The sequence below is a fragment of the Adiantum capillus-veneris genome, chromosome 21, assembly GCF_014529385.1.
Source record: "Adiantum capillus-veneris isolate H3 chromosome 21, ASM1452938v2, whole genome shotgun sequence".
Taxonomy (NCBI): domain Eukaryota; kingdom Viridiplantae; phylum Streptophyta; class Polypodiopsida; order Polypodiales; family Pteridaceae; genus Adiantum; species Adiantum capillus-veneris.
In genome coordinates this window covers 61,428,780-61,456,030 of record NC_140951.1, presented here as the reverse complement: position 1 = coordinate 61,456,030, position 27,251 = coordinate 61,428,780, and the positions used below count along the sequence as shown (strand labels likewise).

At 50.8% G+C, this 27,251-nt stretch overlaps 1 protein-coding gene across 4 annotated transcripts in view; it reads left to right on the top strand.

The window, feature by feature from the left end:
- The window catches only part of LOC147431039 (MBOAT (membrane bound O-acyl transferase) family protein), a 152,155-nt gene that overhangs the window by 94,189 nt on the left and 30,715 nt on the right, over positions 1-27,251 (top strand). For all 4 annotated transcript variants that reach the window (XR_015185668.1, XR_015185669.1, XR_015185667.1 and 1 more), the window contains exons 14-17: positions 9,272-9,364; positions 17,821-17,902; positions 17,969-18,046; positions 18,208-18,283. Coding sequence is in view for 1 of the 4 variants with exons in the window: in XM_086493585.1 (XP_086349711.1) it covers positions 9,272-9,364; positions 17,821-17,902; positions 17,969-18,046; positions 18,208-18,283 (329 nt within the window). In the remaining 3 variants the exon portion in view is untranslated. The remainder of the gene's footprint in view (positions 1-9,271; positions 9,365-17,820; positions 17,903-17,968; positions 18,047-18,207; positions 18,284-27,251) is intronic.

The following is a 27,251-nucleotide window of genomic DNA, read 5'->3' as shown; positions in this document are numbered from 1 at the left end:
AAAAGGAGGCAACCTCTCCATGGTGAAACCATGTGTCTGAAACCATGATGCCATCTGTGCATACCAGCATGATGTATCCCCATTAAGAGCTAATTGTCTGGAGGACTCTAGAGCCACCCTGGCATATCTGTCTCTTGTAGTATCCCACAGACTGTGTACAAACAAGACTGATCTGGTAAGCGCCTCAATCTCCATAGGGGGGGCAACTAATTCCGCTCGAATGATATCATGCGGTACGGAAAACTTGGCTCTAATCAGCCGAGAGATCATAGATACCCGGGGCTTCTCCATACGCCTCCAACCATCCTGGCCTATAGAAGGTCCCCAAACCTGCACCCCATATAACATAGTAGAGGCAACCAAAGTATCAAAGAGCCATAACTTTGTCCTAGGTTTCTGGAACTGAACCTGCGAACACATCCTCTCCATTCTTCCTAGAGCCGCACCAACTCTAGTTAGTCTAGTCTCTGCTGCTGTTCTCAAAGAAAATCTCAGCCCAGTAAAGACTACCCCCAGGTAAGTGTATGCATCTGTATACTCCACAATCTCCTGACCCATTGCGGTGTGGTGTTAAACACCATAACCTTGGTTTTACCTAGGTTTACACACAATTCACTATCCTCTGCAAAACTGCGTAGTGCATCCGAATGTCATTGCATACCTTCTGGTGAGTCAGATATTAGTACAATATCATCAGCATATAGCAACAATGGGATCCACGTCCCTGGCAGCTTGGCACCCTTGTCACCCTTTCTGTCAATGTAATCAGACACCTCATCAACATACATACCAAATAGAGTAGGAGACAATGGGTAGCCCTGTTTCACTCCAATAGTAGAGTGAACTAAAGCAGATACCCCTTTTGGAGTGTGTACATGTCCCACCACTGATGTGTACAAAGCCATAATCCCCCAAATCACCTCTATGGGCACCCCCATCTTCTACAGTCTGCGCATGAATCGAGCTCTTGGTACCATGTCAAATGCTTTGCGAAAATCCACAAAGCTACAATAGATCCGTCTCCCATGTGCTCTGCCCTCCTCAATGATGGCCCTGAGTGTCAGAATATGATCAAGAGGGGAGGAACCCCTCCTGAAGCCGGCCTGACCCTTTGCTCGTACACCCTCGCCCTCTGCCCAATTACTGAAGTGTTGCTCCAGAATAGATGCATACAGCCGTGCCAATGTGTGTCCAACCATAATAGTGCGGTAGTTCCCAGGCTCTCTAGGGTCACCAGCGTTGAAGATGGGCACAATATTAGACACTCTCCAAGTCTCAGGTGATCCCTCACACATGGCACGATTGAACAACACTGTGAGAACCTCCATCAGCATATCCCTAGCATGTAAAAAGTGCTCCTCTACTAGACCGTCATGATGATATGCCTTCCCGGTCCTCATCCTGTCGATGGCCCTTTGCACCATCTCAGGTGTAAAGAAAGTGCTCGTAGCTGGGCAAGGCTTGGTAGGGTCTGGAAGGGGTTCCTGTCCAGGAACTGTATATAATGATGTCGCATATTGGCCCCACACATCAGGTGAAGTAATCACTTGGGGAGGGGAGTGCTCATGGAAGAGTCACCATGCTCTCTTGAGTCCCTACTCAAGAACATCTGATATAAGTCTCGCTCCATCTGAGCTAGGTAAGCTCGCTTCTTCCGTCGCACAAGGCGTCGGAAAGCAATCCGAGACTGTCTGTAAGTGATGACTCCTAAAAGAAGATCGCTCTGAAGCTGGGCTCTCATCTCTCTGCACTCCTCATCATACCAACTAATCTGGGGCTTGCTCCCAGAATGTCGTCTCTTGCCTGGCTCACCGTGTGGGTATGCCACTGATGTAGCCCCATGCAGTGTCTCAGTCAGTAGAGTGGTGCACTCCTCCACTGAGAGGCCTGTACCATTTGTGCCAGTTGTGCCTTCCAATAGACGGTCCCAGATCTGCTCTGTATAAACGAAATCAGTCTCTGGTGTAAATGTATAGCGGGTGTGTGACCTGCCTCCTGATGTCTGGGTTGTACTATACTGAAATATAACGGACAGTGTCAAGAGAGCGTGATCTACTGCTATGCCCATTGGCCTGGCTCCCACTGTGAAATCCTGAATGCAGGGGACAAAGCTCGGTTGTGTCATAACATAATCCACTGGACTTGCCCCATGTTTGTGTGGAAAGCATGTGAAACCGGCTGCTTCGGGAAATCGTTGTAAGCCATTAAGTATGGCTAATCCATGTGTAGTCGTCATTTCCATGAGGTATCTAAGAAGAAGAATATCCTTGTTTTTGAAACTGTCCTCAAATGCACCCACGTCCAACCTCATAGACCCATTACAATTCCAGGTAGCCATCTTCAGTGTGGTCCCATAGGTCTCGCACCGTCATGCAGTGCGTCGCTCTAAAATCACCACTCGTCCATCTCTGTAAAAGACTATCTTTCCCTTCTCCCTTGCCGCTGTAATCTCTGGCATTACCTCTCTCATATGTGTGAGCTGTGAGAGAGTCAGGTCATCCCCGAGGAAAATACCTGTCTTTTCGAGAGTAGGCCTCTTCCTTCTTCTCTTCCAACGAGGGGAAGCGTAGTATGATAGCTCTCCCCTTCGAAGACTCTCCCGTGCCGTCACTTTTCTTACCTACCCTCCATGCCTTTGTGTGCAAAGGCTTCTCCATCCCCATCATGGATGTAAGGCTTGTGACCTCTTTCTCCACATTGTTTATGTCCTTGAGACCGGTCACTCTCACGTGTAGTGCTCGCATCCGCCTTCTTTGTTCCTCTTCGAGGGTCATGTTGATAAGCATCGGTGTACAAGGGGTTTCTTGACCTTTCCCTTTCTTGGCGACCTCAATCCATTTTTCGGCCTCGTCCGCCTTTTTCTGTGTCCTTGTTATCAGCTCGGTCCATGAAGATGTCTTTGCCACACTCAGTTTCTCTTCCTCTGTGATCATCCTAACCTGTTCCTTGATTTCATCTATTACCGAGGGCTGAAATTCGCCTTCCTCTAGTCCACTGCTTACTCTATCCACAAGTTCCTGTTTAAGGGCAGAGACTTCTTTTTTGAGTGTCCGTATCTCGGCGTTTGGGTTCTCCTGTTTGAGGGCTGAGACTTCTTCTTTGAGTGTCTATATTTCTGCGTGAAGGCTCTCTTTCTCCTCCTTCCATTGTGCGCCTTCATTGAAGACTATCTGAAGGAGGTTGGCCTTCTCCTACCACCATCTTTCCATCTCTGTTTTCCACTCCTTCATTTCCCTCTCCATCTGTGCCATCCGCTTGTTTGTGAGCATGAAGGTTGCCTTTGCAGGCGACTTGCAAACAGGTGAGACATTGACAGCTTCCGCGTCTTGTGCCAGGTCCTGTGCAGGGGAGATTGCTTCCATGTTTTGTTGTTCAAGAGATGTATCGGGCGCACTTACTCGCGGCCTCCTACTGGGTCAACTCGCGGCAACAATTTCGCATCTGCCAGAGCCCCGCAGGCTCCCTGTATGTCTGACCTGTTGCCCCCTCATGTACTCGTGAGGAGGACCTGTGCCACGGCCCAGTATGGGCGCCTCTGATAATCAGGAACAGCCTCTCGCTGCCCCTCTGTCTGGCTGTAAACAATAAGTCCTGCAACCCCCTGTGTAAGGTATCCGCAGGCAGCACTGCTCGCTGCTGCGTGTGCATTAACCAGCCCCTCAGGCGACCCGTCTCTTCTGGAGCAGGTCTGCAGCCCCGAAACCTGCTCTAGTGTGATGGCGTATCTGCTCACGGCCCCCAGAGAGAGAGAGAGAGAGAGAGAGAGAGAGAGAGAGAGAGAGAGAGAGAGAGAGAGAGAGAAAGAAAGAAAGAAAGATTTTTAACGTCTATGTCAGGCCGAAATCGGCCTATGAGACAGATCAAATGTACATTGTGTGTATGTCATCCGTCTATCGGAAAGACAAATGAAACAAAATTGATACAAAACTGAACTGAATGTAGGTAGTGGAGTATCTGAGGAGGGATGGAGCTCTATCTCTAGGGGTATATGCATGTCTGTATGCTCAAGGTAGTACAATCATGAGAATGCATCAAGCTATCTAGCTCCATCCGATACTAATGGGGGGATGTAAGATGTGGTACATGGGTGGGTCTGGTGCCAAGGCTACCCGGATGAAAGCTGTCGGGTCAGCCCTCATCTGAGCCACTCGCTCCTCAGTGGCACGTCGCTCCCGGGCTCGGATCTCCTCGATCTGTCGGTGGTGGGAGCTCGCGCCCCTGTAGCCTGTGACTCATGGTCGTCGTCTAGCTCGGTTCACCTCCGCCTGTGGGAGTGTCACTCCCCTCTGAGTGTCTGGTGAGGGGGGGGCGGAAATCCTCTGAAAGAAGTCTGTGAGCTGCGACTGTCTCCCCTCTGTCTGTGTAGCTGTGTGTGGCTGTAGTAGTGTGTCCCGATGGCTCTGTATCTCTAGTAAGAAACGTCCGAGCTGTCTCTGATCTCGAGATTCCATGATCTCTCGGAGAGTGGGCTGTCCTCTAAATAGGGCCTCATACCTGCCTCTGATCTCAGTGTATGCTCTGCATCTACATACAAAGTGCTCCTCACTCTCCACCTCCTCTGTGCAGGCTCTGCAGATTCGCTCCCCCTTGGGAACACCAGTATGTCTCCCGATCTCAATCTCTAACCTGTGTGAAGCCACTCTCAGCTGACCAATCGCCACCCGTGAGCTATGTGGCATATATGTGTCCATGTAGCGTGGTCTCTGTATGAACCCCCCAGACAATATGGTGAGAAATTGGTCTCTGTAATCTGACATCCTCGTCCCCAAGCTAGGTGCCTCCCAGACTCTCCTAGTGTATAGCTGCCACAGATCCTGTCTCAATACCAAGTTCCTCTCACTGCGAGAGAGGTGAACATATGGTGAGTGGGGGTCGTACTGGAATGGTGGTAGGCTCTCCATGTCAAGACCGTGTCCCTCAAACCATGCTCTGACCTGTGAGTACCATGCTCTCTCATGCCCACTCTCTGATAGCTGTATAGCTGCCTCAAATGCTCTACGGGTAAGTCTGTGAGGAGGTAGCTCTCTCATCCTCTGGATGAAGCAAACTGTCTGGAATAGTGCCTCTACAACCATAGGTGGTGTGGCGAGCTCGGCTCTAATAATGTCGTGTGGCACTGTCTTCTTGCTGCGGAGCAAGCGTGAGATCATATATACCTGTGGTCTCTCAAGTTGTGTCCACTGGTCATCTGTCAATCCTGGTGCCCATACTGCCGCCGAGTACATCAAGGCCGGGGTGACTAAGGTGTCGAAAAGCCACCTCTTCGTGCGGGGCTCCTGAAAGTGTGCCTGGTGGCACCTCCGCTCTAGCATGGCCAGAGCTGCATATCCTCGGGTGAGCCTGTCAACAGCAGCCTGCCTCATAGTGAAGGGTCCTGGTAGGCTGGTGAATGTGATGCCAAGGTAGACATAGGAGGTGACTACATCAACCTGTCCTCCTGCTGCTGTGAAGGTGGCGGCGCTCCTCACTGCACTGGATGTGTGAAAGATCATAACCTTGGTTTTGCCAAGGTTCACAGTCAACCCCCTGTGTGTGCTGAATTCGTCCAAGGCCTCAAGATGGCGTTGCAAGCCCTCGGGTGACTCTGAAATCAACACAATATCATCAGCATATAACATGATGTGGACCGGAGTACCTGCCAAGTCGCTCCCCTCTCCCCCTGCTCGCAGTATGTAGTCGGAGATCTCGTCGATGTATAGCCCAAAGAGTGTCGGGGAGAGTGGGCATCCTTGCTTAACACCAATGGTGCTAGCAATGGTCTCTGAAAAACCGCCTGGGCAACGAACCCGACCCGTCACCCTCTCATAGAGAGCATATATGGCCCAAATCATCTCTGTTGGTACCCCAATGCTGTGAAGGCGCTGGAAGAGTCTCTCGCGTGGGACTGTGTCAAAGGCCTTGCGGAAGTCCACAAAGCAGCAGTAAAGCCTCTTCTTCCGCGCCTTTGTCCCATCAATGAGGCAGCGCAGAACGAAGATGTGGTCAATGGTGGAGAAAGCTCGTCTGAAACCTGCCTGGCTTGGAGCTCGTAAACCCTCGATCTCTGCGTAGCAGCTGAGCTGTGCCTCAAGTACTGCTCCATATAGCTTGGCCATCGTGTGGCCAATCATGATAGTCCTGTAGTTCCCTGGGTCCAGGGTGTCGCCAGATTTGTGGATAGGCACTATGGTGTGCTGTGTCCACTCCTCTAGGAAGCCCTCCCCTATAGCCCGGTTGAAGACATGTGCAATCAACAGGGCTATAGTGGAGGCCGCATAAATGATGTGCTCACTCTGTAATCCAGTATGGTCAGCTGATCGTCTGTGCTGCATGCGGCGTATGGCCCTCTCTACCATCTCTGCTGTAAAGAAGGAGGAGCACGTGGGGCGAGGCTCGTGTGGTTGTGGAATAGGAGGCTGCCCTGGCAATTCATAAAGTCGCTCTGCATAATCATGCCATATCTGTGGATCCTCAATAGCTGTAGTCGGACGTGGCTCGCGCAGGGTGCGCCATGCTGTCGCGCTATCCATGCTCATGAATAGGCGGTATAGCTCAAGCTCCTGTGCCTCTTCGAATGCTCGCCGCTTTTGGCGTGTCAGCGTCTTCATATGCCGTCTAGCCTCTCTCTCTGTGATCTCTCCTAAGGCTCGCCGTGCATGGAGGCGTCGGTATAGCTCTCTGCACTCATCATCATACCAGCGGTTCTGAGGCATAGCCCCGGGGGGGGGGAGTGCGTCCTGTGTGAGTGGTGTGTGGAAAAGAGCTAATAGCTGAAGTGTGGAGAACGGAAGAGATATGTGATGTGAGAACTGAGAGTGGTGTGGATGGGTGGAGGAGACATAGGCCATGTTCGACCTTGGCCGAGTAAATAGAGGCTAGCTCATGTGTGAAATGGATGGTGGTGTGTGGAGTGTGTGTTGTGGAGCTGTGTGTGATGGTATCTCCGGTGATGGAGAAAGAGAGGTATGTGTGGTCGGCTCCGATGGGTATGGGTGGAATGGTGAAGGATGTGATAAGGTGTGTAGCCTCCCTGGGTCCCAGAATATAGTCGACTGTACTCCCCCCTCCTTCTGCAACTCCATGTGGCATACAAGTCAGGCCCCCTGAGGTGGGCCACTGGACCATCCCGTTATAAATAACGAGACGGTGCTGGGAACCAAGTCGAAGTAGATGTCGTCCGTAAGCTGTGACTGGAGCTCTGTCTGCTGTGTCTCTCATAGTAGCCTCCTCATCTAGAGTGTGTAGTGTCTCTGGGTCCTCATGGTCATATGTCTCACACTGCTCACTACGTGTACGAGCATTGAAGTCTCCCATAAGGAAGACTTCACCCAGTGTGAAGTACTCCATAATCTCCTCCGTGAGGCATGCGTACGGTGACTCCTGCTCAATAGGGGCGAATCTGGAGCCTGTGGGAGCAAAGTAGCAAAGGGCAATGTAGACGATCCTGTCTCGTGAGAGCTCGAGGCGAATCCACATGTAGCGGGCCTGTGGGTCCCGGGCAACAATCTGTAGTCTGCTGTGAAGCCCCTGTCTAAAGAGTATGGCCACTCCTCCTGAGCCGCGAGTGGTGTGCTGGCGCATACATCCTCGATGTAGAGACTCCCACTGGAATCCATGTATCCGTGGTAACCCTCTCTCCGGGCTCTCGTGTGTCTCTGTAAGTAGAATGATGTCTCGACCTCTCATCACCTCCTCAAGTCTCTCTGGGTGTGTCCATAGGTCTCCATTGCAATTCCAAACCGTGACATGAATCTCCTCGTGTGTCCCATAGGCCGCGAGTCCCTATGCGATGGTCTTGCCATCAATGATAACCCTACCATCCCGATATACTGCCTTCTTCCCTTCTTTGCGGGCTTGGTGGACTCGAGGCATGCACGCGCGACGGTGATCTTGTTGCATCTTTGTGAGGTCATCATCAAGATAAATCGGGGGGCCGTCTATCCCTCTCAAGATGACCCTCTTTCGGAGGAAGGAAGTTCGAGACTCCTCGGAGGCGAATTGGAGGATGAGAGCTCTTTTCTTTGGATCTTTGCCGGCTCTCCAAACTTTGGAGAAAGGGATCTCTTCTTCCTTGTATCCCACTTTCTTGCATAAAGCTTTCCCATCGCTTTCGGGTGTAGACCCTTCTTCTTCTTTGATGCCGGTCACTCGCACATTGAGACGGCGAGCTTGTCGCATCTTCTCCTCTTCGATGGTTGTGTGTACGATGAGTACCTCATCTTTTTGGGCTTCCTCTCTTGCTACCTTCTTGATGTTCTTTTTGACCACTTCGACCCATCCTTCTTTGGTGGCCTCTAATTTGTCCTCAATGCTTGCGGTGAGGGCTTTGGTGATCTCCTCCTTGAGGGCTTCCTTAGCCTCCCCTTTAATCTCTCCTTCCTCGGGGGTGAGGGATGTGAGGGAAGCATGAAGGAGATCGATTTGTGCCTTCATCTCTTCTTGGTCTTTCCTCCATCTCTCCCTCTCCTTCTCGTTCTCCCGTTCCCTTCTCTCCTTCTCCTCTTTGAGATTTTGGATTTCCGCTCTCATGTCCTCCTTCTCTTCGTTCCATAGCTTGATGAAGTTGGCTTTCTCCTCCTTCCATATTTCTCTCTCCATCCGCCATTCCTTCATGTCCTTCTCCAATTGTGCAAGCCTCTTATTCGTGAGCATGAAGGACGTTGTCTTCGTTGTCGGTGTCGGCGTCTTGATGATGGGGGAAGACATGGTTGGCTTCGTAGCTACCCTCTCTTCATATTGTGAAGAAGAGGGGAGAAGGGGAAGAGAACACTCAGCTTGTGTGTATGCAGGGGGCAGCGGGCAGGGGATGGGGATGGGGTGTGTGTGTTCAGTGGATGGGCTGGTCGTCTTGGCGTGCAGGGAGCAGCGCACGGGGGGGGGGGGGGGGGGGGGGGGGGGGGGGGGGGGGGGGGGCAGCACACAGGGGTGGGGCAGCGCGCAGGGGAGACAGCGCGCGGGAGGGAGCCACGCGCAGGGAGCAGCGCGTAGGGGAAGCAGCGCGCAAGAGAGAGAGAGAGAGAGAGAGAGAGAGAGAGAGAGAGAGAGAGAGAGAGAGAGAGAGAGAGAGAGAGAGAGAGAGAGAGAGAGAGAGAGAGAGAGAGAGAGAGAGAGAGAGAGAGAGGGCCTGCTCACTGTCCGCCATAGACCTCCTGCTCGCGGCCCCCACACACAGAGAGAGAGAGAGAGAGAGAGAGAGAGAGAGAGAGAGAGAGAGAGAGAGAGAGAGAGAGAGAGAGAGAGAGAGAGGAGTAAAAGAAAATACCAATTTTATGTCTATTTTGATTTTGTACAGATATCTTTACATTCCTCTTGGAGGACAGCATTGGAGAATCTTGAACATCTGGATCATATTTACCTTTGTTGCAATATGGCATGACTTAGAATGGTAACAAGCAAAGTTTGCAGCTGTTGTTTTTGAATCTTGTCAAGAAATCTAGTCTTTTGTATTCCTAAGGAAAGGTTGCATGTGATAGCTATTTGCAAGGAACATGCATACTCATGCCATCAAAGAATGGTTTGAGGTTTTTGTCATTAAAAAAGTGCTCATAAAATTTAGTTCTTGTCAGATCAACAAACTTTCGCTTGCATATATATATATATATATATATATATATATATATATATATATATATATATATATATATATATATATATATATATATATTGGTTCATACAAAAGGCTTCCTTTTTCTTCTTTTTTTCCCGAGAAAAAGATCCTTCTATTAGTTAATGAAAACTGCCCATAGGGCTACAACCACCTCTGCAAGAGAGGGCTAGAACAAGCATGATCGGGAGACTCTCCCAATGAAAAAACAGCATATATACAGTGAGGCTAAATCAAGAGATGGGAGGAGGGAAGAGCCACACAGGTGGACAGTAGTGCCATCTGAGCACCCCCTGGACTATGGTGTAGAAAGGCTCAGGGCGCCAGAGTCGAAGGAAAGCCTCGTGGCGCTCCCGCATGCGGTCGGAGCTGCCCTGTAGTCCCTGAAGTTGTCCTCTGAGAGTATGGATCAGCTCTAGCCAAAAGTCACGAACAGTCTCTGCTGGTGGCACAGGGCGAGCCTCAAAGATGCGGAAACAGCGGGCCAGCCAAATGAACCAAAGTGCCACGCTTCTGATGAGCTCCCAACACTCCTCTCTCTCACTGCACCACTCCTGTGGAGTAAGCTCTGTAGTAGCAGGCTGGAGTGTAGGATGCCCCCCTTGTATCACTATCATCCTGTTGGTGGAAGATAGCTCAAACTGAAGTGTCGGGCCCGTGAGGGTGGACCAAACCGCTGCCCCCCAAGTGTATTGTCGAGCCGTGGAGAGAGCAGGCATCAGCCGAAGAACTCGTAGCCACACCTGCTGGGCCGAGGGACAGTCCCAAAGACAGTGACGTTGACTCTCCACCAAATGGTCACAAGCTGCACATGTGGCCGAGAGACCACTATGCACTAGCGAGCTCCCTACTGCTGTGGCTCTATGTGCGACCAGCCACTGAAACAAGGTGACTCGCCTCGGCTGTCTGGAGTCCCACAACCTCTCCCAAAAGTCTGCCAAGAACTCGACTGTGAGACTCTCCTCCTGCCAATGACGTGCTGTAGCGGGGAGGGCCTCTCTCTGTGCTGCTAGTATATGACGTCCCAGTCGAACGGTGTACTGAAAGAAAGGGACTCCTGGGTGGTCTGCAGAAGAGAAGGGGTCCCTCCATAGCCACTCACTAGGATCCCACTGTACTCGTGCCAGCGGACAACACTCCCAAGCCCATAGCCTCCAGTGTCCTGTCTCAAGAACTTCTGGGTCAGGGTCTATGACGCAGGTCCTCCCACAGATGCCCACTACTCGGATCCTCTGAAAACAGCACTCTCCTACCTGCGGGGCCTCTACTGCAACTCGTAGTCGTCCCCCACCCTGAAGCTCGAAGAATAGGGCTGAGAAAGACTCAGAGCAGGCCCTGACTGAAATGAGAACCTCCAGTCGTGTGAAGGCTCCCATCCACGGGGGTGCTACTGGCTCGAGAGGCGTGAGCCACTCAGCTGGAACTGACTCTGAGATGTCCTGACACATGCTCTGCACCCCTCTAATGCCCTGTAGCTGGAAACCCTACACCTCCTCTGACAAACCTTTGAACTCTAGCCAGTCACCTAGAGAGCGCGTTGGACCTGCTGCCATGGGACCCCAAGAAACATGAGGCCGACTACCATTCAAGTGGCCTCTCTGAGTGCTAACCATGGGGTTCCATACGAGGGGCTACCGTAGGCGCTCCTCCGTGCACGTCGGCTGTCTCTGCTCCAGGCCACGCTGTAAGAGCTCCCAAGATGGAAGCAAACTCACAGCGAAGCGGTCCTCCAGTCTCTTGCTCAAACCAACTCGGCGCAACTCTGTAAAGATCCATCTGGTCGAAGGTTGCCAAGGGCCTTCTGACTGAGGCACCCTGGCACGAAGCCTCTGCAGCAAGAACTTGTTCCAGGGCTCCTCTCCTGGAAGAAGTCCTCTGACTACGAACTTCCCAAGAAGGGCTCTGCTCTGCTGTGCTGGATCAATGATCCCAAGCCCTCCCTGAGAACAAGGAAGTGTGATGACCGACCAAGCCACCTTGGCTCGGGCAATCTGAGTGTCACGACCTGACCAAAGAAAGTTCCTGATCAGCCTCTCTACCTGGCTGATACAAGAACTCGAGAAGATCGAGCAAGAAGTGATGTACCACATAGTCGCCAACAACACCTGGTTGGCAACTACTACTCTACCAGCCAACGAAAGTCGTGCTGAGCTCCAATGTAATAGCTTTCTCGTGATGGACAGGAGAAGAGGAGCAATATGTTGCACGGGGGACAAGTCCAAACCAACCTAACAACCCAAGTACCGAATTGCAGTCCCTGGGGGAATCCACTTGAAACCCTCGCCTGGCATCCAATCTGGCAGAGGATCATACCAAGCGAGAAAGCCACTGTCTTTCTCCAATTGATCAGTGCGCTCGATGCACAACAAAAGGTCTCCAAAGCCTGCTCACATCTATGTAGATTGGCCTCCTGGCCCTCTAAGTACAAGGCTGAGTCATCGGCAAACTCAACGTCCACTAGCTCATCTCCCCGAATAGGGAGTGCTAAGCCCTGCAGACCAACTTGCTGTGACACCAAAAATCTGCTCATCGCCTCCGCATAGAACAGAAAGAGAAAGGGGGCAAGAGGACAACCCTGTCTGACCGAGCGTGTGAGCATGAAACGCTCACCTTCACCTCCTGCCAAAAGCACCTGACTGTGAGCCTGTCTGTACAAAGCTGACACCCCTCTGATCCAAGCATCTGAGAAGCCCATCCTGCGTAGAGTGCCCTCTAGAAAGTCCCAGTCAACTCTGTCGTATGCCTTCTCAAAATCGAGAAGAAGAATCACAAGGTCCTCCCCACGGAGCCGTGCCAGGGCAAAAGCCTCCCAGAAAGTGAAGATGTTGTCAAGGATACTGCCCATCCTGTCTGAGTCCCATGTATAAGGCTCTCGAAAAGTGGGTGAATCCTCAAACTCAGAGCCTTGGCAAGAATTTTGTAGGTTGAGTTGAGGATGGTGATGGGGCGCCACTGTCGAATCTCATCCAAGGAGCCACCCTCCTTTGGAATGAGGTAGATCAGGCCCTCACTCATGCTATCAGGCATCACTCCTGTGTGCAAAATGTACTAAAAGGCACTACAAAGATCTAGGCCAAGCAGGTCCCAGTACTCCAAGAAAAAGCTGGGAGTCAACCCATCCTCACCTGGACAGGTACCACGAGGAAGGGCCCTACGAGCCGTGTGCAGCTCCTCAAGCTGAAGTGGCATCTCTAGCCTTTGGTGCATCTCCTCTGTCACAAGACAAGGCATCTGTGCCCAAACCTGCTGCTCCCTGCATGCATCCTGCCGCTCTGACTGGGGCTCAGCTGATAGTAACTCACAGTAAAAGTCAGTAGCAACTGCACGCATATCCTCGGGCTCGCAAGCAACTGACCCATCGGGTCTCCTCAACTGATTGACTATGGCATGCGAGTGCCGAGGTCCCACTGTCTCACAAAAAGCCCCAGTCACTCTGTCACCCACCTGAGTCCACTGAGATGCCTGTCGGTGGATCGGTGGAAGGCAAACTCATGACGCCTCTCCTCTGTGCTAGCAAGCTCCTGTCGAGCCTGCTATAACTGCTCCTCCAACGATGGACTGTCTGGATGCTGCTCCTGCATCCTCTGTAGTGAAGCAATGCCTCGTCTGAGACGCTGCTCCTCCTCTCTCGCTGCTGCAGCCCGGCGAGCCAGAGACTCCTGAAGAAAAAAGTGGCTCATCTGAGCTAGGCCTAAGGCCACTCTGTCTACAGGTGGAGCCTAGCTGTCCATGCCCTCTGTCCAGAGAGCCTCTACCCTCTCTTTGAGTGCTGAGTCCAACAAGACCCGCTCCGGGATGCGAAGCATCGTGCTCCCACTCCTCTGCCTGTCTGCCACTGTGAGGATCACTGGTGCATGGTCCGAGAAGGATGTCCCTGCCAGAATGCCCACTGATCCCCCCAAGTCACTAAAGTGGTCACTAGTGTAGAAGCGATCTATCCGAGATAGATTCACTCCTCCCAATCTGCGGTCCGATCTAGAGAAGGCAAGACTGTCTCGAGGCCTCACAAAGCCAGAGTGCTGCCATGTATCCGAGACCCTTAAAGTCATACACAACCTCTCCCAAGCTGCTAACTTGACTCCATGCACAGTAGCATGGCTGCCTCCAATCCTGTCAGAAGGGTCCTCCAACATGTTGAAGTCCCCTCCTACACACCAATGGTCGGCCTGTGGCAAAGACTCAATAATCTGTGACGAAAACTCTGCACGAGCACTCGCCACATTGGGTGCATAGATGTTCAGGAAGCCCACAAGGCCACCGTGAACCTGCATAGTAATCCACTGAGCCCTGCCTGGCACAATAATCCCTCTGCCCACAATGGCCTGTTGCAATGAATCCGCAATGGTCATACATACCCCACCCTAGATGCCTCCAAGTCCAAAAGCAGCTGACCAAAAGGTATCATATCGTCCACGCAAAATCTGACCATATCGCCGAATGCGGCTCTCACACAGATGGTGCTCCTGAAGCATAAGGAGATCAATCTCTCCTCCCACAAGGCAACGTTGAAGCCCTTGACGCAATCGGCCCCGCTTCGCTGAAACTGGGGCCCACCTAGTCCCTGCACGTTCCATGAGACGATCCTCATGGTGAGCGAGAGAGAGCAGATGCTGCCGCAGCAGCAAGACGTGCTATCTTCGAGGCTGGCTTGGAGGGGGGGTAATCCACATCCGAGCGTCCTCTAGATAGGCGAGACTGCAGTGAGTGCCTAGCCCAAGCCCAAGCAGAGTGAGCCGTGCGTAAAGCAACCTCCTCTGTCCAGGAGTCCTCATGAATGTATACATAGCAAGGCAAACACTGTGTATCCGCAAAGAAGTACACCACAATGTGCCTACATCCTGCTGTGTCTGGGGGTGTCACCGCAAACTTGGCCAATGGCCACAGAGTCTGCAGCAAATCTGTAACTCCAAGTTCTCCCATGTGATAAGGGAACTCGAGAACCTGTGTATGCAACCATCCCAACACTGAGTCGAGGGACCACTCTGTCTCGGCCCTACCACAGGGGAAGGAGAAACCAACTGCTGAGTCCAAGGCCTCTGTCCCCCTAGCAGCGAGGAACAAAGCATGGACCCTGAAGCAGGCTACCTCGTGGTCTGCTGCGGAATCGCCGAGAAAGCCAGTGAAACCATAGTCGAAGAAGTCCCAGCGGCGTCGGAGGTCAATGCTCGTCAGACCACGAGGGATAGCTGCAAGGGAAGATGTCTGAATCTGTAGAGGAGGCCGCAAGAAGGGCTGACCCTCTCTCGCTAGGCGACTCGTGGCAAAAGCGCTGCCAAGAGATCTCCTAGCCGCCGGAGAGGGACCAGTCTCCTGAGTCGATTGTGGAACTGGAGCAGGAGGGGGGGGAGAAGGAGCTAGGGGGAGCGGAGGAGAAGAGGGGCGGGATGGAGCGACAGAGGAAGAGGAGATCTCCTAGCCGCCGGAGAGGGACCAGTCTGCTGAGTCGATTGTGGAACTAGAGCAGGAGGGGGGGAGAAGAAGCTGGGGGGAGCGGAGGAGAAGAGGGGCGGGATGGAGCGACAGAGGAAGAGGGGCGAGGTGGAGAGGCGGCGGGGGGGTGGGGGGTGGGGGAAATGAGGAGGAGGAAGGGAACTCTGAGGGGGAAGCGGCTGTCGAGGGTGAAGCGGAGGTGGAGGCTACCGTAGGGGACTCCTCCTGCTCAAGAGGACCAAAGCGGTTCCCCGTGGGAACCCACTGCTGCTGAGTAGGCACCTGGGGGCCACTCTGAGTGCCAGGCTGTCGATGCGGCCCTTGGCGTCGACGGCCACGGGCCTACTGCCACCCCTCCTCCGCTGGAGCCCCAGGCTCGGAGGGTGGCTCTGAATCTATGCGCTGTGCCGCTGACTGTGGTTGCGGCCCAGCCCTGGCAGGCTGGGGCTGAGGCTGTGGTGCAAGTCACGGCCTCCTCCGTGGACAGGCCTTCGCTAGGTGGCCCGGCAAATGAAGCACTGGTTCGGGAGGCCCGAGTACTCCACACTCTGTCTAAACCAACCCCCACTCACCCGAGGCAGAAGGATGACCTTCGGGAGCGTGTGGGTATCTTTGACCAAAACTCGAACTGAGGGGATGCCAGCCGCCTTGGCAGCTACTGATGCTGCCGTACGAGGTGTCTCCAGGACAGTCCCGATGGCGGAGCCGATCCTGGAAAGAAGTGGTAGATACTCCCTCCGTAAACCCGGAAAGCAGACTGAGATGGGGATGTCTGCCTCCTCTACTAGAACATCCGAAGTCGGGTCAAAACCATGTCGCCACTGTCGAAAGTGGGCACGTGATTGTCGGATGGCCAATGGACTCATAGCTATGACCTTGGCCGCCATCTCGGAGGTCTCAAACTCCATCTGATAGTAACCCCGTCCGAGAATCTGGACATGCAAGATCTTGCCCACCTCTGTGAGAAGGCGGGCTTGGAGAAGGTCTCGCAGCTCTCCTCTGCTAGGTCGGGTGCCGAGAATCTTGCAGATGACCGACGTCGCCTTCAAGCGCTCTACCTCTGCAGCTAGGCTCGCTTGCTCTGCCGGTGAAAGAGCAAGTCGAATGGTGGGCTTAGCGGGGTCGGGCAAGGGGGCTTCGAGCGAGTCCCTCTGTGGCGGAGCTGGAGCCTCCATCTGTGTTTACTGCTGTGTCGGAAAGGAGAAAAGAGAGAACGCTGTCAACGACCTTGACGAGCACTGTCCCAAGAGGAGTACTGCCAGTGCCAGCTGAAGGAAATCTTCGGGAAGGAAGGTGGGCGAAAAAACAAAACAAAGGAGGCTGCGGGGGGGGGGGGGGGGGGGCGCAATGCGGATATGGCAGTGGCAGAGGGGTAGCGGGCTGAGCGGCAGAGGCAGCGGGCGGGCTGGGCGAATGGCGGGTGGGGTAGTGGGCTGAGCGGCAGAGGCAGCGGGCGGGCTGGGCGAATGGTGGGCGGGGAAGCGGCTGAACGGCAGGGGCAGCGGGCGGGCTGGCTGGCACAGCGGGCAGCAGGTGGGGTGGGGGGGCGCGCTGAGGGGCTGCGAGCAGCAGCTCAGGCACAGGGCGCGCGAGGGCAGGGGGGGGGGGAGGGCAGCGATGGCGAGAGGAGGGGGGCGCGGCAGCAGCAGCGAGCCAGCAATCCTAAACAAAAAAACCTAAGGCTTCCTTTTTCTTGTTTTGATAGAAGTCTAAAGATCCTCCATTTCTTCTTGATATGAGAGTAGTTAGTAATTGAAATGTCTCACTTTTCATCCAGTATGTCCTCTAGCGACACACTTTTACCATCATGAATCTGATATCGGAAACCTTTAAATAATGGAATTGGTAGTGGGACCAGAAGATTTTTCCAAGCAGAGAGTCAACACTCAAGTCAGGGGGATGCCCTCTGCTATCCTTATCTCTATTTCACATGGGCATGGGTGGGAGGGGATCAAGGGCAAGCGTGATTTTGGGGCCAGCTGAGACATTGGGGCCATAGATCTGGCACCACCAATTTGCATGTACAGCCCCAGATTTACCAATCCGCCGGGAATAGTATTTTCTGCAGTTACGACACCAAGCGGGCTCCCATTTTAGATCAAGAAACACATGCAGATGGAGTGGTGAGACTACAAGGTTTCCAAGGGCAAGGTCCTGGGTTCAAGTTGCGGAGGATTGAAGGGTGGGGACTGTCCAAATTCATCTTTTTGCCTGAATTTAAACAAGTGCATTGGGCAGCCCTGTGCTCCCAACCGTTGATCCCCTCCCGATATGCCCATGTGAATTAAAGAGGAGGCTATGCTATCAGATCCAAAGAAACTCTCCTTAAAAGGTTGCCATTGCCTTGAAAGCTGTGTCATTTTATGTTTGTTTGTTGGATTTTGTTTTAGGTATTCTATTTTTCTGGTGTTTGTTTGTAGGTATGTGTGCACACGCACGATTGTGTGTTTTCTCCTCTTGCATACTACATACTAAACGACTGTTGATACATCACCTGTAAGATTGCATGTATGGAGTCACGCATAGGATGCTTCCCAAGTCCCTTGCATCAATTTAAATCTCAATTTTGTCTGAAGATTCCAATTTCAATGGCTTTCAAGCGGTTAGTTATGTAGAAATGTCACTATTGAATACCTCTTATGTCTATCTTAGGTTTGTGTCTTCATATTTAAGCAAGGAACCAGTGGAAAACTGCTAATGATGGTCAATGCAACTAAATGACTGCTGCGTCCAATTAGCACCTCCAATGTCCAATGCTTTTTGGCATTGTGACCACATAGATTTCTAAACGTTTCAACATTCTACAGGAAGCTTCTGTCCTGGGCTTGGGTAACATGCTTATTAATGGCTCCAGAGCTGGTTGTCAAATCTTTGACGCGAACAACTTGGGTAAGTTTGTGCAAGCGTTTCTCAAGATTTTCAATAAAGAGACATCTCTCAGAAATATCTTTGCAGGTGCAAAGAGTTCATGAAGCAGCCTTTTACCGCGAGCTTTGTGCAATTGGAGGTTCATTTAACATTACTGGTCTCATGGTAAGTGTTGTTTGTCTTTTCCTCCTCTCTTGAAATCGTTCAGAGAAAAGAAACTAGATTGTTTGTTTGCCTTCACACAGCTACATTGATGCCTAACTAGAAGGACAGACTTCTTGTGCTCTTAAATACTACTACTGAAGCTTTCTAGAATTTTCATGCAGACAGCTAATCTCATAGGATTTGTTGTGGGCCCTGAACGAATGCAGTGGCTTCTTCATACTTTGGTGGAACGAAAAAGTAAGAATTAAAAAGTCCTGTATTTGGATTGGTTAATGCTGAGTGGTTATAACACGCTTTAGAAAAGTTATATTGTTTTTTTTTTGCAAGCAAAAGATCCTTCCGTTAGTTAATAAATACTGTCCAAAGGCTACAAACCACCTCTACAAGAGAGGGCTACATCAAGAACATGGGGAGACTCTCCCAGTGAGAAAAAAGTATGTACAATGAGGGCTAGATCACAAGATGGGAGGAGGAAAAAGCCACACTGGTGACAGCTAGTGCCATCTAGGCACACCCTGGACCATGGTGAAGAAGGGCCCTGCACCCCAAAGACGCAAGAAGGTCTCCCGGCGCTCCCTCGTGCGGTCTGAGCTGCCTGGAGTCTCTCAAACAAACCCCTGAGAGTATGAATCAGCTCTTGCCAAATGTCACGAACTGTCTCTGCTGGTGGGGCGGGGTGAGCCTCGAATATGTGATATAGCATGAACCAGAGTGTCGGGAGCTCCCAACACCACTCTCTATCACTGCACCACTCATGGGGGATGAGCTTTGTGGCTGGCTGAAGTGTAGATCGACCCCCCTGGATCACTATCATCATGTTGGTGGAAGCCAACTCAAAATGGCGGACAGGGCCCATGAGAGTTGACCAAGCTACAACACCCCAAGTGTACTGTCGGGCTGTGGAAAGGGATGGCATCAGCCAAAGAACCCGAAGCCAAACCTGTTGTTCCATGGGGTTGTCCCACAAACAGTGACAATGACTCTTCAAAGGATGACCACAGGCTGCACATGTTGCCGAGAAGTTGTTGTGTACCAACCAACTCCCAACTGTTGTAGCCTTGTGCGCAATTAGCCACTAGAACATAGTAACTCTCCTCGGCTGTCTGTTGTCCCACAACCGCTCCCAGAAGCCTGACAAGAACTCAGCTGTGAGACCCTTCTCCTGCCAATGAAGTGCTACAGCTGGGCGAGCCTCGCTCCGTGCTTCCAGTATGTGTTGTCCCAAGCGAGCTGTGTACTAGAAAAAAGGAGTCCATTGGTGATCGGCTGAAGAGAAGGGATCCCGCTAGAACCACTTTCCCGGCTCCCATTGCAGTCGTTCAAGAAGGATCAATGACACAAGTCCTCCACAGATGCCCACAACTCGGATCCTCTGAAAATAGCAGTCTCCAACCTGTGGTGCCTCTACTAAGACTCTCTGAAGACAACCCTCTCCCTAAATCTCGAAAAACATGTGGGGCACTAACTCCGAGCAAGCCCTAACTGCAATGAGGACCTCCATCCACATGAAGGCCCCCATCCATCTAGGAGCTGCTGCCTCAAGAGGGGTAGCAGGTATTGCCTCTGTAATATCCTGACACATGCTTTGCACCCCCCTCATGCCTCGTAATTGGATGCTCTGGATCTCCTCGAGAACGCCTGAAAACTGTAGCCAGTCGTTTCGAGAGTGCGGGTTGGAGTCTCTGCTGAGGGACCCCAAGAAACATGAGGCCTGCTACCAACCAAGTGGCCTCTCTGTGTGCTAACCATGGGGTTCCAAACAAGAGGCTGCCTCAAGCGCTCCTCCATGCAAGTGGTCTAGTGTTGCTCCAGGCAACTCTGCAGCTGCTCCCAGGACCTAAGCAGGCTCGCAGCAAAGCGGTCCTCCTAGCTCCTGCTCAAGCCAACTCAGCGCATCTCCGTAAAAGTCCATCCGATGGACGCGCTTCATTGGCCGCCCGTATGAGGGACGCGAGCACAAATCCAATGTAGCAATAGCTTCTTCGAGGGCTCCTCCCCTCGAAGAAGCCCTCTGACCACAAGCTTCCCAAGGAGGGCTCTGCTCTACTGTGCTGGGTTAATGAGTCCCCGCCTCCTTGAGAACATGGTAAGGTGATGACCTCCCAAGACACTTTGGCCTGGGCTGATTGGGTGTCCCGCTTTGACCACAAAAAAATCATGATCAACCTCTCCAGCTGGCTGATGCAGGAGCTTGAAAAGATCCAGGAAGACATGATGTACCACATAGTAGCCAAAAGCACCTATTTGGCCACTACAACCCTGCCAGCCAAAGAGGGTCATGCTGAGCGCCAATAAAGCAGTTTCCTAATGGAGAGGAGGAGAGGAGCAGTCTGCTGCTCTGGAGTCAAAGACAACCCAGATAACGTAGAGATGTCCCTAGGGGGATCCACCTAAAACCCTCCTGTGGCGACCAATCAAGCATAGGAGCACTGCCAAGCGAGAGTCGCATTTTTGCTTCAATTGATCAATGCCCCTGATGCACAACAAAACACCTCAAGAGCATGCTCACACCTTTGCAGATTGGCCTCATGGCCCTTGTCACAAACTGATGACATGGCAGTCTGATGACGTGGCAGAAGTGTATGGACGATCGGAAAACGCGCTAACATGCTGACGTGGCGGGCCGTAGAGAATCCCGCAAAATGTGCTTATGTGGCAGCGTACAAATTTCCGCTGACAGTGCTTATGTGGCAGCGTACAAATTTCCGCGTTTCAGACTCGCAACTTTTGGGACCTAAGTTTTTGAGTTGCAACTTTTCATGTAATTACTTTTGAATTGAAGCCCTTGGGGCCTTTTAATATGAACCTAGGGCCTCTCCTGTTCTCAGACTTACTGACAAGCAGTTGAGCAGAGAGGATCCTCGAAATTCGTACTTTGCTCAAGCATTAATATAAAAATAAATACCAAAAGGGGCACCAGATTTTGGGGCAAATACCTCTGGGCATGAAACTACGTAGAGCCGTGTCAACTCTATTTTTGAAGTGTGATAAAGTTGTGAAGTGTTTAAAGTGATTCTCTCGTGTATTGTGCGAGGTTTTTGACTTTGGGTATCCAAGTCTGCTACAGTGGTATCAGAGGTTCAGGTATGTGCTTTTCTCAAAGCATACCGGTCCTACCAAAGAGGAGACATAGCACTTTGGTGCTTCCAAAGTTTATTGGGAATTCTATTAAAGAATCTTCGTATCTCGACCCGGGACTTATTAGCCACTCCCACCCTTGCATCGGGCGCGCTCGCGTCTTCATCGCTTTGTCTTACAAGGCATAAGCCATAAGGAATTCAAGATCACTTGCAAGAGAAAAAGGAGTTCGTTTTTGCCCTAAAAATGCTTCTTGATGCTTTTCTGTGTTTAGAGACTTTTAAAAATCTCTTCAATGGTTAATAATTTCGATATGTGACAGAAGGTAAAGTTGATCCTCTCGACAAGCTCTACACATTTACTCGAACAGATTTTATATCCAACAACTTTGAAAAAATTAGGGTTTTTGCATAAATTTTCAATATGTGGAATTAATGTTTTTGGAAGATCTTGTTATTTGTGTACAGATAACAGGTGAAATCGAGAATGAGATCATGACAAATTTGCATATGAATGCAATTGGGAGCAATGACGGCTCCAGAATGAAGCCGAGCACACGATTCAAGAAAAGAATCATGAATTCTGAATGATGATGATGATTGATGATGAATGTCTGAATGAGATGACTGGATATTGTGGTGAGTGGATCAAGAGTTTCCGAGGGATGAGATTGCTACATAGGGATCTAAGTGCATCAAGATTTTTGAACGATGAGATGACTACATTGAATGATGGAAACACTTTGTTCAGTATGAACCAAGTGTGTGATTGATGAACTGGAATTCCCGGAAAGGAATGTGATTTTTGAGTACCCACTCATGTGATTGTGTTTGAGTGCAGGATTGAAAGACGAAATGACTGCAGCATTTCGGTCTTGAGAAATCTATGGACATAATCGCAATAAGAATTAGTTGATCCGACATCAGTGAGGTCGGGTGTGAATTTAGATGCGATTGCTAAATACGTTGTCAGGAATCATGGTCTTAGATCTAGATGGATTCTATGTGATATGATTTGAATGTGATGTGAATGTTTAGTAACTGTCGTCTTTGTGCAAGTGCTGATTTGCATCGTCTAGTGTGTCGGTACTTCAGCGTCTATTGAATTGGTTTATGGCTTATGTCTGATTTTGTTGGCGTAATCGAGGGCGATTATAATTCTTTCAAGAGGGGGGTATGTCACAAATTGATGACGTGGCAAAACTATACAGATGACCCAAAAACTCGTGGGGGGGTTGTGTGGAGGCGGGGCAGAGGAGTCGGAAGGTGGAGGAGGGGGAATATGTGGTGGCGGTGAGGTTGAGGTGGAGGGGGGCTCCTCGGGGGACTCCTGCTGCAAAGGGTCAAAACGGCTCCCTGTCAGAATCCAATGTTGCTGGGTTGTAGGAGGTCGGCCACGAAGGGGGCAGTGTGGCAAACCCTTCCCTGTTGACGGCGGCCATGCACCTGCTGTCAGCCTGTGTGGTGAGGGTATCTATCTGCTGGGCATGTTCAACCTTGGGGGCTGAGCATGTGGTATGGGGTCGAGATCTCCTGCGAGGACATGCCTTCATTAAGTGGCCCATCTGTCTACAAACGAAGCGCTGGTTCGGGACTCCCGAGTACTCCTCCCTCTGGCGTAGCCACCCGCCACTCACCTTAGGAAGAAGGACTACCTTCAGAAGGGTGTGAGTGTCGCGCACCAAAACACGAACTGTGGGAATACCTACAGCCTTGGCAACCACTGAAACTGCCGTGCGCGGGGTCTGCAAGACTGTCCCGACCTTGGAAACAATCTTGGAAAGAAGCGGGATGTACTCTCTCCTCAAGCTGGGGAAGCAGACCTGCTTCCTTGACAAGAACATCTGAAGCTGGGTTGAAACCATGGCGCCCCTGTCGAAAATAAGCCTTGACCGCTCGGATGGCCAACGGGTTGATCAAGATGACCTTGGCAGGCATCTCAAGAGTATCAAACGCAATCAAGTAGTATCCCTGCCCTAGAAGCTAGATGTCAATGATCTTTCCCACCTTTGCTAGGAGACGGGCTTGTAGTGGGTCATGCACCTCTCCTTTGCTGAGTCGACTGCCAATAATCTTGCAGATGACAAAGGTGGCCTAAAAGCACTCCATCTCTGTTGCAAGGCTCGCTTGCTCTACTGGCGATAGAGCAGGTCGGATGGTGGGCTCGTTTAGGTCGAGCGAGGGGGCTTCATCTTAGTCCCTCAGAGGCAGAGCACGAGCTTCCATTTGGTGTCTGCTAGTGCAAGGGCGAGAAGTATTCTTGCTAGGATGCAATAAGATACGGCAAAAAAGCTATCCACCATTGTGGTTGTGTCACAAACTACTGACGTGTCAAGCCATTGAAGAACTAAGCCAACTTGCAGATCCCGGCCGAGGGGCCTAAACCCTAAGAAGAAGCAGACGAAGAAGAAGAAATTCCTACCAACTTATGGGACCTTGTCCGATGGGGCCCAAGCGACACAAGAGAATAAAATAAAGCAGGACCCACACACACACACACAAAGACTTGCGCAAAAACTGATGACGTGGCAGCTGTACAGACAGCCCGGATTTTTCGCTGACTGCTGACGTTGCGGCGTGTATGGATTTTCACGATTCGCACTGACAGCTTGTACGGATTTCCGTGATTTGCATTGGTTGATTTTCAGTGCCAGCTTTTGGGCCAGTTGCTTTTGAGTTTGAAGCTTTTCACTGTAACTTCTTTTAATGGCCAAGGGCTTTAAATATGAGGCTAGGGCTCATTCTCTAACACAATTCTGGGACAAGGTGCAAAGTGTGGAGTTCTTGCTTGTACTGTGTGGATGCAATATAAAGAAATACTGAAAGGGGCGCCAACGTTTGGGGCTAGTGCTCTCTTGGGGTGGAACTTCGCCACTCCCCGTCTCGTGTCGTGCTCTCTCTTTCTCTTTCAGTTCGGTTGCTATTGAAGTGCTAAAAGTCTTTTCAGTCTATTCTTTTCTATTGGCACGTGGTGCTCGTCTTGTGACAGTGGTATCAAAGCATCAGGTGTGTGCTTTTCTGAAAGCATACCGGTTCTATAAAAGAGCAGACAAAGCAAACCAAAGACTACTAGAATTTTATTTGAAGTATCTTCGGGTCCCGACCCCGGACTTATTCACCGCTCTGTCTTACAGGGCATAAGCCATAAAGAACCCAAGACATCGCGTTCATGGATTCAGCAGAATATATGCAGTTCCTTCTCGACGAGCTTCACGACATTCTTTCGCGGCATCCTCAACAGAATCTTCTAATGCTGCAAAGTTTTCAACAATTTTTGAATTACATGTTACCCCCTCTTATGCCTCAGGTGGTACCTCCTCCTCCGGCACTAGAAAGTACAAGGGCTTCCAACCGGCAACCTTCCCAGTCGTGTGTTCCGATCTGAAGAGTCTTCAGGAATATGGTGCAGCCAACCGCCTTTGCCACCGCCGTTGCCCCCACCACCACCGCCACCAGGCTACAATGGTTGGAGCCCATATGGATACCCTTATTACCTGTACCCGAGATACGCGCCTAACCAACCTAAAAATTTCTAGGATGGCGGCACGACAGTCAAATTTTTCACTTTTTCCGGGATGAAAGATCGAAAGAAAGCATTGCAGTTCCTACAGCAATTCGACAACATCTATGCTTTGGGGAACTATAGAGAAGAAACGAAGATTTCTCAAGTAGTGGGATTTCTTAAAGATAATGCTATGCAATGGTGGAGTTCAATCGCGAAACAACCGCATGCTCATGGACTTGGCAAGCTTTCAAGATAGTTTTTGCACGTAGTCACATGACTTCTATGTTTGAAGTGCGGATTTTGGCAGAGTGGGGCAACTTGAAAATGCTTCTTACCGAAATCATGGACGACTATAACCAAATGTTTCTCGAAGTGTACCTGGTGTCCTTCTTTAGGATTGTTCCCTTGGAGGCGTCTGGGGGGTGTTTGGCTGTAAAAGGCCTCTATATCTCCCGGCCCGAACCTTTTTAGGTTATGCGGGAGGAGTGATGAGGGAGTCGTTGAATATCTCCCGGCCCGGATGTTGTTAAGTTATGCAGGAGGAGTGTTCATCAACGACTGTATGTTTCTATGTCTTGTAACATGCTTATGTGAGCATTTGTGTTGCTTTGTGATGTGCCAACCAGTGAAAATTCCTAATTGGATGAGATTGCATCAAGACACCCGTGGAAGATTAATGCGGTCTCGGTGTGATGGCTAATTTTACTGCGTTGGAATATCAAGAGTTTCGATCTGGACGAAAGGAGAAGTCGACTCTTTAACAAAAGAGCCGAAAGAAGAAGCCAACTTCTTAACAAAAAAAGAGCAAACGGATTGTCCCTCGGAATGACCCTCGGAAATGTTTGAGTTAAGTTGAGTTGTTTTGCAGATATGGTGTAATCGCAAGCGATTACTCTCTTTCAAGGAGGGGGGATGTCACAAACTACTGACGTGTCAAGCCAGTGAAGACCTAAGCCAACTTGCAGATCCCAGCCGAGGAGCCTAAACCCTAAGAAGAAGCATACGAAGAAGAAGTTGTTCCTACCAACATATGGGACCCCATCCGATGGGGCCCAAGTGACGCAAGAGAATAAAATAAAGCAGGACCCACACACACACACAAAGACTTGCACAGAAACTGATGACGTGGCAATTGTACGGACAGCCCCGATTTTTCGTTGATTGTTGACATGGCAGTCTATACCGATTTCCCCGTTTCGCGCTGATAGCCTGTACGGATTTCTGTGATTTGCGTTGGTTGATTTTCAGCGCCAGCTTTTGGGCTAGCTGCTTTTGAGTTTGAAGCTTTTCACTGTAACTGCTTTTAATGGCCAAGGGCCTTTAAATATGAGGGTAGGGTTCATTCTCTGACACTTCCGGGAGAAAGTGCAGAGCGTGGAGTACCGGCTTATGCTGTGTGGGTGCAATATAAAGAAATACCGAAAGGGGCGCTAGCGTTTGGGGCCAGTGCTCTCTTGGGGTGGAACTTCGCCACTCCCCATCTCGTGTCGTGCTCTCTCTCTCTCTCTCTCTCTCTCTCTCTCTCTCTCTCTCTCAGCTCGCACATATGAGAGAGGTAATGCCAGAGATTACAGCGGCAAGGGAGAAGGGAAAGATAGTCTTCTACAGAGATGGACGGGTGGTGATTTTAGAGCAGCGCACTGCATGACGATGGGAGACCTATGGGACCACAGTGAAGATGTCTACCTGGAATTGTAATGGGTCTATGAGGTTGGACGTGGGTGCATTTGAGGACAGTTTCAAAGACAAGGATATTGTTTTCTTCTCAGAGACTCATCAGGCCCCTGGACAGGTGATGCCACATGTGGTAGGATACAGATGGGAGACGGCTCACAGGACAAATGCGAGATCTGAGCATGGGAGTAGAGGTTCACGAGGAGTAGCAGTGCTATTCAGAGAGGAACTACAACCATTACTGCATATTGTACGAAGAGATGATCATGCTAGATATATGTGGGTGAGATTGAGAGCTAACACAGGTCGATTCCTATATATTGCCTTTCCTCCCAATACATCAGTGTATGCTGCATCCAGAGGGCAGTCGCCTTTCTCTATACTAGAGGATGACATATGGGAGTTTTCTAGGGATGGTGATATCATTCTCCTAGGGGACTTCAATGCTCGAACGGGAAACTCACAAACAGTCTTCTACGACACTTCAGATGAGATGCTTAGAGAGCTGGATGTGGGTGAGTTGGGACTGGACAGATGCTCAGATGACAGAGAGCAGATAGAGTATGGGAGATACCTCATGGAAATGACGACTACACATGGATTAGCCATACTGAATGGCTTACACTCAGGGCCATCATTGAGGAGGGCAAAGCACATGGGAGACGGATCTATTGTAGCTTTGTGGATTTTCCCAAAGCATTTGACATGGTACCAAGATTTCGATTGATGCGCAAACTATAGGAGATGGGGGTGCCCATAGAGGTGATTAGGGGGATTATGGCTTTGTACAGATCAGTGATGGGACATGTACGCACTCCAGAAGGGGTATCTGATTTCTAGGACAAAGTTATGGCTCTTTGATACTGTGGTTGCCTCTACTATGTTATATGGGGTGCAGGTTTGGGGACCTTCTGTAGGCTAGGATGGTTGGAGGCGTATGGAGAAGCCC